At 38.4% G+C, this 13265-nt stretch overlaps 1 protein-coding gene across 1 annotated transcript; it reads right to left on the bottom strand.

Annotated features, from left to right (window-relative positions):
* Positions 1-1747: 1747 nt before the first annotated feature.
* Positions 1748-5763, bottom strand: LOC105916435 (dynein light chain Tctex-type 3). Its single transcript, XM_012850966.3, has 5 exons — positions 5596-5763; positions 5358-5399; positions 3410-3533; positions 3251-3328; positions 1748-1986 (listed from the first exon to the last, which is right to left on the bottom strand). Exons 1-5 carry the CDS (start codon positions 5620-5622, stop codon positions 1913-1915), a joined length of 345 nt encoding a protein of 114 aa, XP_012706420.1. The 5' UTR covers positions 5623-5763; the 3' UTR covers positions 1748-1912.
* Positions 5764-13265: the final 7502 nt, after the last annotated feature.

Raw genomic sequence — 13265 nt, 5'->3', positions numbered from 1 at the left:
TTCGAATGGCGCTCGAGAAACACGCCAACGCTTCTGCTGCGCCGTTGGAAACAGAATAAAGAGAGGCTTTTATTCTGAAAAGCTCGTATGGTTTAATGCTGCAGCTCATAGCCTGAAAAAGCCTGTAAATAATGTTAATATTTTCAGAAAAAAAAGCTTGAATTTTGCTTTTCAAAATAAAAGCAGGTGTCATGTTGATGTTTTCTGGGTAAACTTGAAGCTTTGTGGATTTTTTTTTTTCTGCTACATTAAGATGTTTTTTTTTTTACTATATATTTACTCCTAGACCAAACAAATCATTTTAAATCCAAATTTATTTAAAGCTTTTGTCCAGCGGTAATTCTGAAGAATTGTAGAAACGATTGTTTGCTTTGTGCACCGAGCTAATCTCTGTTAATAAAACGGATCTTTAAGCATTAATTGTGTTTCTGTCGCAGTTTTTCCACCTGAACGCAGAACCTTCCTGAGGTGAAGGAATCCGACCAGAACACGGAGAACTTGACCCACGACGGAAATGTTCTCCTTTTATATCTGCAGGCATTACCTTAGCAAACATTTATTGCCACATCAACGACACGACTTTTTCTTTTTATATCAAATAAAGTTTGTGCAGAAAGTCTTTAATGCGTTCAGTTCTACCGTCGGTTCTGTTGAATCTCAAGAACCTGGAGTTCTGGTTGGACGTCCATCTTGTAGCTAAAGCTGCGGTTAGCTTAGCACGAAGGGGGGGAGGACTAGAAGCAGCTGGTTCTGTTAATGATGGCTTGGTTTTTACTAAAATACAGCCTGAGCTGGTAAAATAAATAATACAAATCATTAATTTTAGGGGAAGTTGATAAAAAAAAACAGAAATCAGTTTTTTTTGTCCAGCTCCATGATTTTTATTCACTGGTCTAAACAGCGGGACCGGATCAGCGCCGCAGTGAAACACGGCGGCGGCTGCATCATGATTAGCTTCTCCAAGTCAGAGCAGATTTTTTATTTATTTTTTTTTATTTTATTTTTCCCAGCAGGTCCGGCTGGCCCAGAAAACAAAAGGAGAGCTTTAAAGCAGCCAAACACGGTGGCGGCAGCATCATGCTACGGGGGTTAGCTACTTTAAACGGCACCGTGTGGGTTCAGGTTCGGCCTAAAATCCTTAAAAGAGACATCGCTGTCTAATGATACGTTTAAATCCACAACATGACGACTTCACGGGAAGACGGAGCGGTTCTGGAGAACCTTGGCCCAGCAAAGCGGGTCACGTTCACCGGCTGCTCTGGTGTTGGACTGCAGAGGATAGAGGAGTCGCTTTAAAAGTTAAAATTAATGATTAAAAATCCTTTATAGACTCGTTTCATTCCTTCAACAAGAACCAGAGAGTCTTAGAGAACGGGTCAGACACCAGAACCTCAGGACGAAGCTTCAGAACCAGAAATAAATGCTGCTGGTTTAATGAAATGAACGGCTTCCTTTAGCTGTAGGACATTTAACCCAGAAGTAACAAAAATTAGATTTAATTAAAACGTTAACACCATTTTTCTGTTTTAAATGTCATTTTCTCTTTACATTTACTTCCTTAAGTCACTATTTACCAGGCAAAAAATAAATAAATCAGCAGCTTTTCCACTTCATTGACCGATTAAATATTTAAATCGCTTTAATTTATGCAGAAATCAGCAACTCTGAGCTCTGACACAAGCTCCCAACCTGCAAACAAGCAGAACGATGAGCGTAAGGCAGTAAATTAAAGGAAAAAAACGCCACGTTTGGTCCAGGGTTTGTGTTTATTATGCAGCAGCTCTCACAGAAAGTCTCTTTCCTTCATGCTGCAGACAGACGTGAGTTTAAATAACGAGGCTCAGCGTCCAGCCTGCGGCACGCCGTCTCCCCCTGCTGCCCTCCTCTGGCCGCTGCGCCTGGCGTCTGGGTCCTAAGCGATGGCGACGGCGAAGACGCTCACCACGCAGTACATGGTGCGGTTCTCCCACCTGACGGTGCAGCTGCCTGCAGGGAGGAACAGACCAGCAGAACCTTACAGGAGAACCCGGACGCTTAATACAAAATTAACTTCCTGATTCATCGGCAGACGTAACAATCAACCGGCCAAGCATATTTTTTACTCGCCATGTGGCAGCTAGCCCTTTCAGTTCGATTAAATTGTATTTATATAGCACCGATTCATGATACATGTCATCTCAAGGCTCTTTACAAAGTCAACACTGCAAAAACGGAACTAGAAATAATTAAAATGTTTTTAAAATCTGTGTATTTATCCTTGATTTGAGCAGGTAAATAAGATGATTTGCCAATGGAAACAGAACTTTGCACTTAAAATAGGAACAATTGATCTCAATCATCTTATTTCAAGTGCAATATGTTTAATTATCTTATTTTAGGGGTCAAAAGACTCAGTCCATTGGCAGATAATCTTATTTACCTGCTCAAATCAAGGATAAATACACTAATTTTACGAACATTTAACTTATTTTTAGATCCGTTTTTGCAGTGAAATTAAAACAAATCCTCCAGGTTGGTGAGAAAGTTTCCTCTCTAAGGAAACCCAGCAGGTTGCATCAAGTCTCTCCAAGCAGCATTCACTCCTCCTGAAAGAGCGTAGAGCCACAGTGGACAGTCGTCTGCATCGTTGATGGCTTTGCAGCAATCCCTCATACTGAGCATGCATGAAGCGACAGTGGAGAGGAAAACTCCCCTTTAACAGGGAGGAAAACCTCCAGCAGAACCAGAACCAGGCTCAGTGTGAACGCTCATCTGCCTCCACCCACTGGGGCTTAGAGAAGACAGAGAAGAGACACAGAAAGTTCAGAAGCTCACATTGACCCAGGAGTACTTTCTATGTTAGAGAAGACAGAGCAGAGACACAGAAAGCACAGAAGCTTACATTGACCCAGGAGTACTTTCTATGTTAGAGAAGACAGAGCAGAGACACAGAAAGCACAGAAGCTCATATTGACCCAGGAGTACTTTCTATGTTAGAGAAGACAGAGCAGAGACACAGAAAGCACAGAAGCTCACATTGACCCAGGAGTACTTTCTATGTTAGAGAAGACAGAGCAGAGACACAGAAAGCACAGAAGCTTACATTGACCCAGGAGTACTTTCTATGTTAGATGGTAAATTATATGAAATTTACTCGCCAAAACGGAAAATTTACTCTCATTTGGCGTCTGGCGAGTGTTAATTTTGGACGCTGAAAGCAAACAGAGGGAGGTGTGACATCACAGGCTATCAGCCAATCAGAGGAGCTCACCGTCCAGGCTGGTGTCCCAGTAGCAGGAGTTGGCCGTGTGGAGGCCGGCGCCGGTTTTCTGCATCACGGAACACGTCACTGCGAACACAATATAAATACCTGTTAGTCCTCCCGGCCCCCGACTGGTTCTGGACCCCCCCCCCCAAAAAGCTCTCGCACCGATGTATTTGTAGGGTTTGCCCAGTTTGACGAGCTGAGTGAGGCAGCGCTCCACGATGGTGGCGGTCCACTTGTTCACGTGGTTCTGGCTGTAGTCGTCGCCTCCCAGCACGCCGTCGATGCCCTGACACAAACACATGGGGGGGGGGGGGGGGGCAGTCATGTGGGAGTCAGCGGCGGACCCTGAACAACGGTGACATTCATGCTGCAGCCGTCCTGGAGGCCAGCGGGCTTTCACTGAGGAGAAGCTCAGACCCGCTTTGAAAACACTTTCAGCTCCAAAACATAAATCACTGAACCTGAGAGTGAAATATTTTGCCTTTTTTGGTTAAAAAGTCTTCATTTTAAAACCTGAATTCAAATGAAACGAGATAGAAGGTCGATTTGATTAGGGCTGAACGATTTTGGAAAATAATTTAATAGCGATTTTTGTTCTTGATATTGCGATTTTTTTTTCCCAGTTTAATTTATCATGTCTTTTTAAATATATACAAACAACAAATCAATTTGTTTCCTCACCGTGTGGATTAGTTGCTAAAACACCCACAGCATCTAAACTCAGAGCAGTAATGATTGCGTTCTGCCTAAAATATATTCAACCAAAATTGCAATTTTGACTTTTCTCTGCGTTAACCACAAGCAACAAAAATGTTCTCTAAATAAAGATGTTTGTAAACAAGGACTATTTAAAACAAGAACTTTTAATGTTTCTATTAATCAGAATATTGTTCAAGAGAACAGCTTTTAGTTGATTTGGACATCAATCCTTGTTGAACATAAAGTCCAACCAACAAGTAAGTCTATGTATTAAACTGATTGACCTGTACTTAATATGTATGATTATATAAACTCTAAAACAAGTAATAAAATTAGATTATCTCACTGCTGCAGCTGTCTTCCCTTCCATGTGGAGGCAAACCCACTTTAAACATTTTACCAACACCTAATGGGTGCATCTAATTCCCTAATTGTTACAGAGCCAAAGATTGCAGACCTCTGCGATTTGGAAATTGCGTTTTTTTAAACCACGATTATATTGAAAATGCGATTAATTGTTCAGCCCTAGATTTGATCAAAGCCAGGAGCAGTAGAAACGGGAAAATTTGGAGATTATTTTATTCTTACAATAACTAAAACATCCAGCAGTCAAAACCAAGTTGTGACTAAAACTTTTCTTTGTTTAAAGTTTTAAGAAAGGAGGCCTTTGGATGCTTTAAGGACTGGAATATGTCAGAAATCTTCAGTTTTTTTCTAGTAAAATCCCCAAAATAAAAGAAGAAAATGTCAATTATACCCAATTTAAACCTTAAATCACCTCAAAAAGCTTCAGAGATAAATGCTGTGAAACGCTAAAATAGAATATTAAAGCCTTGCTTGATCATTTCTTTTTAGCAGGACATATGACTTTTAACATTTTACAATTATGCTATTGATTTTATTCATAAGTGTTTTAAAGCGATGCTTAGTTTTAAGTTTTGATTTTACCCTTCTATGATGATTTTAGCTGTAGCACTTTGAGATTTTTCTTAAATGTAAAGTGCATTACAAATAAAATGTATTATTATTATTATTATTATTATTATTATTATTATTGTTTTATGATGAAATAAACATAGAACAAACCATCACAGTGAAGATGTTGGGGGAAATAAACCTCTCGGACATTTTTATTTCGGACCCAGACCTTTAAATTTAAACAAAAAGCATTTGTTTACATTTGTTTGGATTTATTCAGGACATTTCTCAACTTTTGCTATAAACCACAACGTCCAGGGTTTAAAGTCTCACAATGAGGAGAAGTGAAGGGGAAAAAAGATCAGGACAGAAAATCTAAAGTTTATTTCTGCCGTTTTCGTGGATGAAATGTGTTTATTTTAGTTTAATGGTGCCATCAAAGTGTTTATGCAGCTGTTTCCAGGCAGGCTAATGTTTTCGGTGTTAGCATTACCTCCTTAACGATGCTCTCCGCCTCCTCTGAGCTGAATGAACCCTGAAAAACACCACAGATCACCGGCATTAGTCCACCTGCTCTAGATGGGCAGGAAACTGACGGGAAAATCGGGTATTTTCCATGAAAAACCTCCCTGGCGCCGAGGGCAGCGGCCGCGTTAGCCGGTTAGCTTCCGGCTAACTCCTCCTTCCTAACCCCCGCCGACCAGCGCTAAACCAGCGGCTCAGAGACCAACCTCGCTGCCGTTCTGGTACTCCTCCATCCCGGCGAGCTGTCCCCGCTTCTGGCCGCTTTCTGCCTCCGTTTACTGGGAGAAAACTGGAGCAGGAGCCGGTTTACCGGGAGGAAAACACGGAGTCTGGTCCCGACTTCCTGATCAACAAAGCGGGGTGACGGGGAGGTGCTGCCCCCTGCTGGCGGCGCCCAGGAACTGACGCGGAAAACTTTTAATTAGAGGCAGGGGAGTCAACTAATTTCATTATTGGGCCACTTTGGGATCATAAAAATCATTAAAAGGGCCGGTTACACCTGTATAGATGATACTTTTGATTTCATAATTTAATTCCAGTTTACATTATTTACATTTAAATGTAAATAAATAACCGTAACATATAAGTAGACTTAGACAAACTTTATTGTCGTTTTGTATGCAACGACGATAACGTTTGTCTAAGTAAAGTTTGATGTAATTGTAACGATGTAATTATGAAATTGCGTTACATACAGCTTACGGCAGTGTAATTATATTACGGCTGGAATAAGATAACATTACAATATAAAGTGCAGCAGTGATCAGAATGTTACAATGTAAAAAAAAAAAAGTGTGCAGAAGAATGTTCCACCATGTTTATCGTGCAAAAATAATGGTACAAAAAGGCAGTACTATGAAAAAGTTCAGTGCAGTACAAAAAAATGCAGTAAACGGATTAAATGGATTATAAAAGTTTAGCAACATTGATGGTGCAAGTGTGATGCAGAGTCCAGTTTTGAGTTCAACAGTCTGATGGCAGCGGGGATGTAGCACCTTAGGCCCAGTTTATACAGTTTATCTTCAAAAAAAAGTTGATATTGGGGTGAGTTACTCTTTAAACTCATCATTCTGCATCACTTTTTCTGTTGTATGAAATTTCTGGGTTGTTTTAATGGGAAAACTGACATCTAGGGGCAGGATGCTGGTACTATAAAGTTAAAAAAAAATCAACATTCGCTACAGAGGGCACAGTTTTAGCCACTTTATATGATTTAAAAGGATATATGCCTCTACTTTAGGACTTTTTTATCCCTTTTTTCGGCTCTTGGGGGCCGGATTCAACCCGCAGGCCTTGAGTTTAAAACGTGAATTATTTTATTTTATTCTAAATAAAATAATTTTACATGAACATAACACATATCGTGAATGTATCATATTCTGCCGTGTTTTTATGTAAAATGTCTCATTAAAAAAATGTCAACCAGACATAATTCCCTATAACCTTTTTGGTTAGAAATACATATCAATTGTTTTCGCTGGTATTTCTTTACAATCTCACTCCTACCAGCTTCCGTAGTTTTCTCCCGCTTTCAAACGTGACGCTTTAATATTTTATATATTTAAAGGATATCATCAAGATGCGTGTGGAGAAAGTTAAACTAAATCTCATTGCAATATGAAAATGTAAGAAAATGTCAATATTTAGTTTAAAATGAATAAAAGTAAATCCGTTTAATAAAATAAGTTATCTGGACACTAAAAACATTGACATTTTCAAATCTAAAGCGATAAAGTGGAGTTAAATTAACTAAAACCCAAGTGAATGGGTTTTGTACATTAAACAAAATGGAAACAAGTTTACTTAAAATAAAATAAAACCTAGATTTTATGGAATAGAATTTAAGAAAAATACAATCTAATAGTGAAAGTAAACAAAGTGAAACAAAAAAAATTTTGCTCATTTTCCGAAAGTAAAATATAATTTTCTTTGTGAAATTAAATAAAGATCATTGATATTATTAATTTACCCATTGACAAATTTAAAGGTTTACTAATTTTTCTCATTTTCCATCAACTGTTTTAATCTGAATAAAGACAGAAAATGAATAAACCCGTCAGCCGTCATGTGGGAACGTCTCACTGGTGTGTAGAGGAACATTTTCTGAATCATGCAAGAAATAAGTTCACGTCTTCAGCCAAGTTTCAACATTCAGCTCTTAATAATAATAATAATAATAATAATAATGCATTGGGTTTATAAAGCACTTTATATTCAATATTCAAAGTGCTACAGAGTAAAACAGGTAAGTGTTAAATAAAAACACATGGAGAGCATGAAAAAAGGTTTTAAGGCTTCTTCTCATCAAAAACCAAAACGTAAAGTGTTGAAGTTCCACAGAGGAGTGAAAACAAAGACGTCCGATCAGCTTTATGTCAAAACTCTTTATTGTCAATAAACAAATCCGAAGTAGAAATAAAAAAAATAAAAAAACAAGTTGGTTTAAAACGAGACGAACGAGTCGGAATAAAAAAAGGTAAAAGTGCAAAATGTGCTTCAGGATCTCAATAAATAATCAGGTATAAAAACACAGAGAGCTGCTGAGAGGAAAACAGACACGTGAGTAGAAAACTACAGGAAATAGCTGCTCTGACGGATTTACGGGAACGTTCCCGTCTTTTCCGCGGCTTTTCTGGGTCGGCATGATTGGATCGTTCGGCTACAGAGGAGAGAAAAAGGTCCAGATTATGTTGAACGTGTCAGGATTGGGATTTTCTCTTGATTTAAACGTTGAATCTAAGTTATAAACCGCATTAATGTGAAAAAACGTTGTTGATCTGAGGTTTGACAGTTTGTTTCTGTCTGGTTTATATTACTTTATAGTTAGATTAACTATGTTTGTTTCTTTATTGTATATTATTGTGTTTGCACTGCAAAAACGGATCTAAAAATAAGTAAAATGTTCTTAAAATTTGTGTTTTTGTCCTAGATTTGAGCAGGTAAATAATATTATCTGCCAATGGAATGAGTATTTTGACCTCTAAAATAAGATAATTAGACATCCTGCACTTGAAATAAGATGATGGAGATGAGTTGTTCCTGTTTTAAGTGCAAAAATCTTATTCCATTGGCAGATCATCTTATTAGCCTGCTCAAATCTAGGACAGATACACTCATTTAAAGAAAATAATACTAATTTTTAGTTCCGTTTTTGCAGTGTGGTTTTTATTTACATTTATTGTAATTAGTCCTTTTGCTTTTTATTTTCCTTTCATTTACTGTTGTTAGTGTCATTTAATTTTAATCTCGATTGATTCTGGTGTTCAGTAGTTTATTTTTCTTGTGTTCTTCTTTTGTTTTTTTGCCTATTATTTATCCTTTTATCCTTTCAGTTTCGTTTTAGTTTAATATATTCACTTTGTCATGATTTTATTTGATTCATTTTATGATTTTCCCTGTTATTTTCTAGTCAAATTGACTTCACTTTATTCTCCTCGTGTGTTTTTTTTCTTTTCTTAAGCTGCGTTTCTCACCCTGTAATTGAATAAAAGCTCCTCAGAGGAGTTCTGAGCGCCATCAGCTGGTGTTTATAACTTCTCCTGCAGGAGGAGACTTTGTCTGACCAGATTTAGCTGCAGTCTGCTTCTCACACATTTCATCAGCTCTGACAGTGGAACAGAAGAGACTTTGGTGAAATCAGCAGGAGGCCCGGTTCCCCAGACCTCCTCTCCTCTGGAGGCCCGGTCCGGTCTGTGGCGCCTCCAGCAGCCGGTTCCTCCTGACGGGGTTCTCTGGGGCTACAGCAGGCTGCAGGCTCCGGAGCGAGGCCCTCTGGGTCCGGACGGCTTCACCGAGCCCTCAGCCGGGGGCCGAGGCTCCCCCATGGCGGCTCCGTCCCCGCCGCCGGGTCCGTCTGCTGAGACGTCCGTCTGCTTGGACCTGGACGAAGACAGCCGTCTGAAGAGGGAGCGCTGAGGAGCAAAGACAAAAGTCATTTAGAGACCTTTCTGCCTGAGTGAGGATCCTCAGTCATCCAGATCATGCACTGGAAAAACAGAACAAAAATATGTAATATTTGCTTAAAATTAGTGTATTTTTCCTTGATTTGAGCAGGTAAATAAGATAATTTGCCAATGGAATAAGATTTTTACACTTAAAATGGGAAGAATTCATCTCCATCATCTTATTTCAAGTGCAGGATGTCTAATTATCTTATTTTAGGGGTAAAAATACTCATTCCATTGGCAGATAATATTATGTACCTGCTCAAATCTAGGACAAAAACATAAATTTTATTTTTAGCTCTGTTTTTGCAGTGTGGTCATTCCACCTACACTTTAAGGACAAAGGACACAGTTTGAGGACCAAAATGTTCACATTATGGACAAAGAAGACAGATGGTTTGAAAGGGGTGTGAAGGAAGCCATCTACGATAAGAGAGAAAAACCAACCTTAAACAGAGGAGGAGGCCTTAGATTTCAATTTTCAAAAACTTACAACACAGCTATACGATTAATTCCTTTCAATCATCACACTGCAAAAATAGAACTAAAAATAAGAAAATATTTCTTGAAATGAGAGTATTTATCTTTGATTTGAGCAGGTAAATAACATTATTGGCCAATGGAATAAGATTTTTCCGCTTAAAATAGGAACAATTCATCTCCATCGTCTTATTTGAAGTGCAGGATGTCTAATTATCTTATTTTAGGGGTAAAAATACTCATTCCATTGGCAAAAAAATATTATTTACCTGCTCAAATCAAGGACCAATACATTAATTTCAAGAAAATTTTACTTATTTTTAGTTCCCTTTTTGCAGTGCACCTCAATCCTCACACTGCAAAAACGGATATAGAAATAAGCAAAATTTTCTTAAACATAGTGTTTTTGTCCTTGATCTGAGCAGGTAAATATGATCATTTGCCAATGGAACGAGTATTTTGACCCGTAAAATAAGATAATTAGATATCCTGCACTTGAAATAAGACGATGGAGATGAATTGTTCCTATTTTAAATGCACAAATCTTATTCTATTGGCAGATCATCTTATTTACCTGCTCAAATCAAGGAGTGATGCACTCATTTTAAGAAAATTTTACATATTTTTAGTTCCGTTTTTGCAGTGCACCTCAATCCTCAGCTCCATACAGGTGATCAAAATATCGCTCCTGCAAGAAAGGCCAATAACGACATTAACGACTCCTCGTTACTAAGGGGTGGACCTGTCATGGTTCAATTTACATTGTTATCTAGGCCATAGCGAGGCCTTTATGGGCAATAATATAAAGCTTGGAGCTCCACATTACTCCAGACTTTTCTAATTGAGAAAGATTTCTGGATGGGAAACGTCTTCAAACTTAGGAAAAACAAAAGTCCAGTAGTTTTGTTTTTTTACTTTTTTTAGCATTTCTCCCTGAGGGCTCCACGGCGCCGACTCGGCTGTTTGGTTTTACCTTCTTGCTGGAGCCTGATTGGTTGTCAGAGCGGACGTCCGTTCTCCCATTGGCCGCTTTGGTTTCAGTCCCTGCTTCTTCTCCGCCTGACGCGTCGTCAGCTGCTGTGGACAGCAGACAGTTAAGGTTGTTCTGAGGGAGATTCTGCTGGTCCAGTCTGAACCTCGGTCACCTTTCTGCTCGCCGTCAGGTGCAGACTCCGCCTTCTGCTTCAGAGACCACAGAAGTGACGGGTTAGTGCCAAAAACACGCTCACTTTCAACAGAAAAATGGAGAACTTTACAGTATTTACAGGACTCTCTGCTGAGGAGGACGCCGATGTCTCAGCCTCCTCTTCCTCTTCAGCTTCCTCCTCCTCCTCTTCTTCCTTTCTGTCAGCTGTCTCCACCACCTCCTGACGTCCAGAAAAGATATAAAAGTGTATTTAGTTGTGTTTTGATTTAAAGAAAGGAGCTTCTAGAAGGTCTGAACAGACATGTGAGCAGAAGGAAGGAGGAAACTGGACCTACGGCTGCAGAGAAAACACAAAAACTGCGTCACTAGAGGAAGAAAACGGCTCAAACCTGATTCTGAATCAGCCAAACTGAACCCTCAGGATGGACGGGACTCTCCTCAAGCATCTCCTCATGAGTTTACGGACATATAGACAATAAACCGTAATAATTACCTCCCTAAAGCATTCATTGAACGCCTTTGAACGCTCAGCACATGTAAAGTTGTCTCTTCTTCAGGTGTTTGAAGACACCAGGTTGGATTTTGGAGTCACTTTTGTCTGACTTTTAATAATTAAATTAATGATTCAACAGTAAAGAATTAAGAGCAATTTATTAGTTGAAACATTTATTTAATCAGGATTTATAGAACTATTTGTAGTTCCATTTAGGCTGTTTTTAATCTTGGTGTACCACAAGGAGGCTGTTTCGGCCCACTGGCATTCTCTTCTTACAACAGTTGTGATTCTGGTTCTGCTGGAGTTTTCCTCTCCACTGTGGCTTCATGCATGCTCAGTATGAGGGATTGCTGCAAAGCCATCAACAATGCAGACGACTGTCCACTGTGGCTCTACGCTCTTTCAGGAGGAGTGAATGCTGCTTGGAGAGACTTGATGCAATCTGCTGGGTTTCCTTAGAGAGGATTTGATGGAAACTGACTCTGGAAAGAGCCTTGAGAAGACATGTTTCATGAATTGGCGCTATATAAATAAAATTTAATTGAATAGAATCCTAAACTTTTAAATATCAGAAAGAAATGAAATCATTTATTTGTGAGTAGAATTTTATAGTCTTCATGGAGCACCACAGCGAGACAGCTTAGCACTAATATTTTCCCTAAATGTAATTTATGTGAGTTAAAAACTGTGACAATAAAATGAATGTGAACTTGATAATAGAAATCATCTGTTTTTATTATATTTTAATTCATAGATGCTTAGAAAATAGTGTAATATTAAGATAAAATGTACAATTGTTTCAAATTCTACAGTTAATGGCCTTCTAAACGAGGGATTTATTTATTGATGTGCTGCTAAAATAAAAAAATAAGTTTGTACCATCTAAAATGGAGAACAAGACCATTATATTTAAAAAGACGAAGAGAGCAGAATGAACATTTATCTTTTTAAAACCAAAAGGAAAACAGACGATCTTCCATTGTAAAGACTTGCATATTAAGAAATCTTAAATTATTAACAAAAAGTCTTCAGAAATTTAACAGACAGCGTAAGCGGGTCTGGCTAAGAAAGAACAAATAACTAGAGGAGGACCTAATGCAAATTGTTAGGACAGCATGGTAAAGGTGTAAAAAAAAAAAAATACCAGAGAGGAAATCGGTCAAAGCTAAATATTTAGAAAGAATCCAAGACATTAAAAAAACATTTAATATGACTAGTTTTTGGTTAAATCATTCATTTAGACAGAAACTGTAGTTTGGGGTTAACTACAGCTTGCAGCTGGACCTTTGCATAAGGCTGAGTTGTTTAGAGACATAAATGCATGTTGAGTTCATCCTGTATGTTTTCAGTCTGAAGCACACAGAGAAAAGGATGAAACAATCATTTTAATCTTGTTTTCTAGTAACTCAACCAAATTAAAAAAAGATGAGAACTCAACAATTTAATACAAAAACAAAACAGAGAGAAAAAGAAAGTCTTGCAACAATAAGTCCAAATGATAGGAAGGCAAAAAAAAAGCACAGATGAAGAACACTGGAAAAGTCAGCCAAGGACAAACGTGGAAACATTAAAAGAAAACAAAGAAAACCAGCAAAGCAGCACACGTGAAATGCAGAACTACACAGAAACAGGTTAGGAGAGAAACAGAAGTGAAGAGGGAAGCAAAAGGCACAGTCAAACCGCCACTTGAATAAAACCACTAATATTTACAACAGTGTTTGAAAACAAAGGCTAAATTATAATAATTAGTTTTTATCAAAAGTTCCTCAAATATGACCTTCATAAACTGGGACCATAAAATATTGTGTA

Source organism: Fundulus heteroclitus, chromosome 24, assembly GCF_011125445.2.
Source record: "Fundulus heteroclitus isolate FHET01 chromosome 24, MU-UCD_Fhet_4.1, whole genome shotgun sequence".
In the NCBI taxonomy this organism is placed as follows: domain Eukaryota; kingdom Metazoa; phylum Chordata; class Actinopteri; order Cyprinodontiformes; family Fundulidae; genus Fundulus; species Fundulus heteroclitus.
Note: the sequence above shows the minus strand (reverse complement) of the source record. Positions and strands in the feature narration are given on the sequence as shown.

Excerpts from the sequence above, each read along its gene's own strand:
- LOC105916435 (XM_012850966.3), bottom strand. The coding sequence starts at position 5,622 with ATGGAGGAGTACCAGAACGGCAGCGAG. Across the intron at positions 5,400-5,595 it reads AGTACCAGAACGGCAGCGAG|GGTTCATTCAGCTCAGAGGA; the intron begins GTTGGTCTCTGA and ends GGTGTTTTTCAG. Across the intron at positions 3,534-5,357 it reads CGGAGAGCATCGTTAAGGAG|GGCATCGACGGCGTGCTGGG; the intron begins GTAATGCTAACA and ends TGTTTGTGTCAG.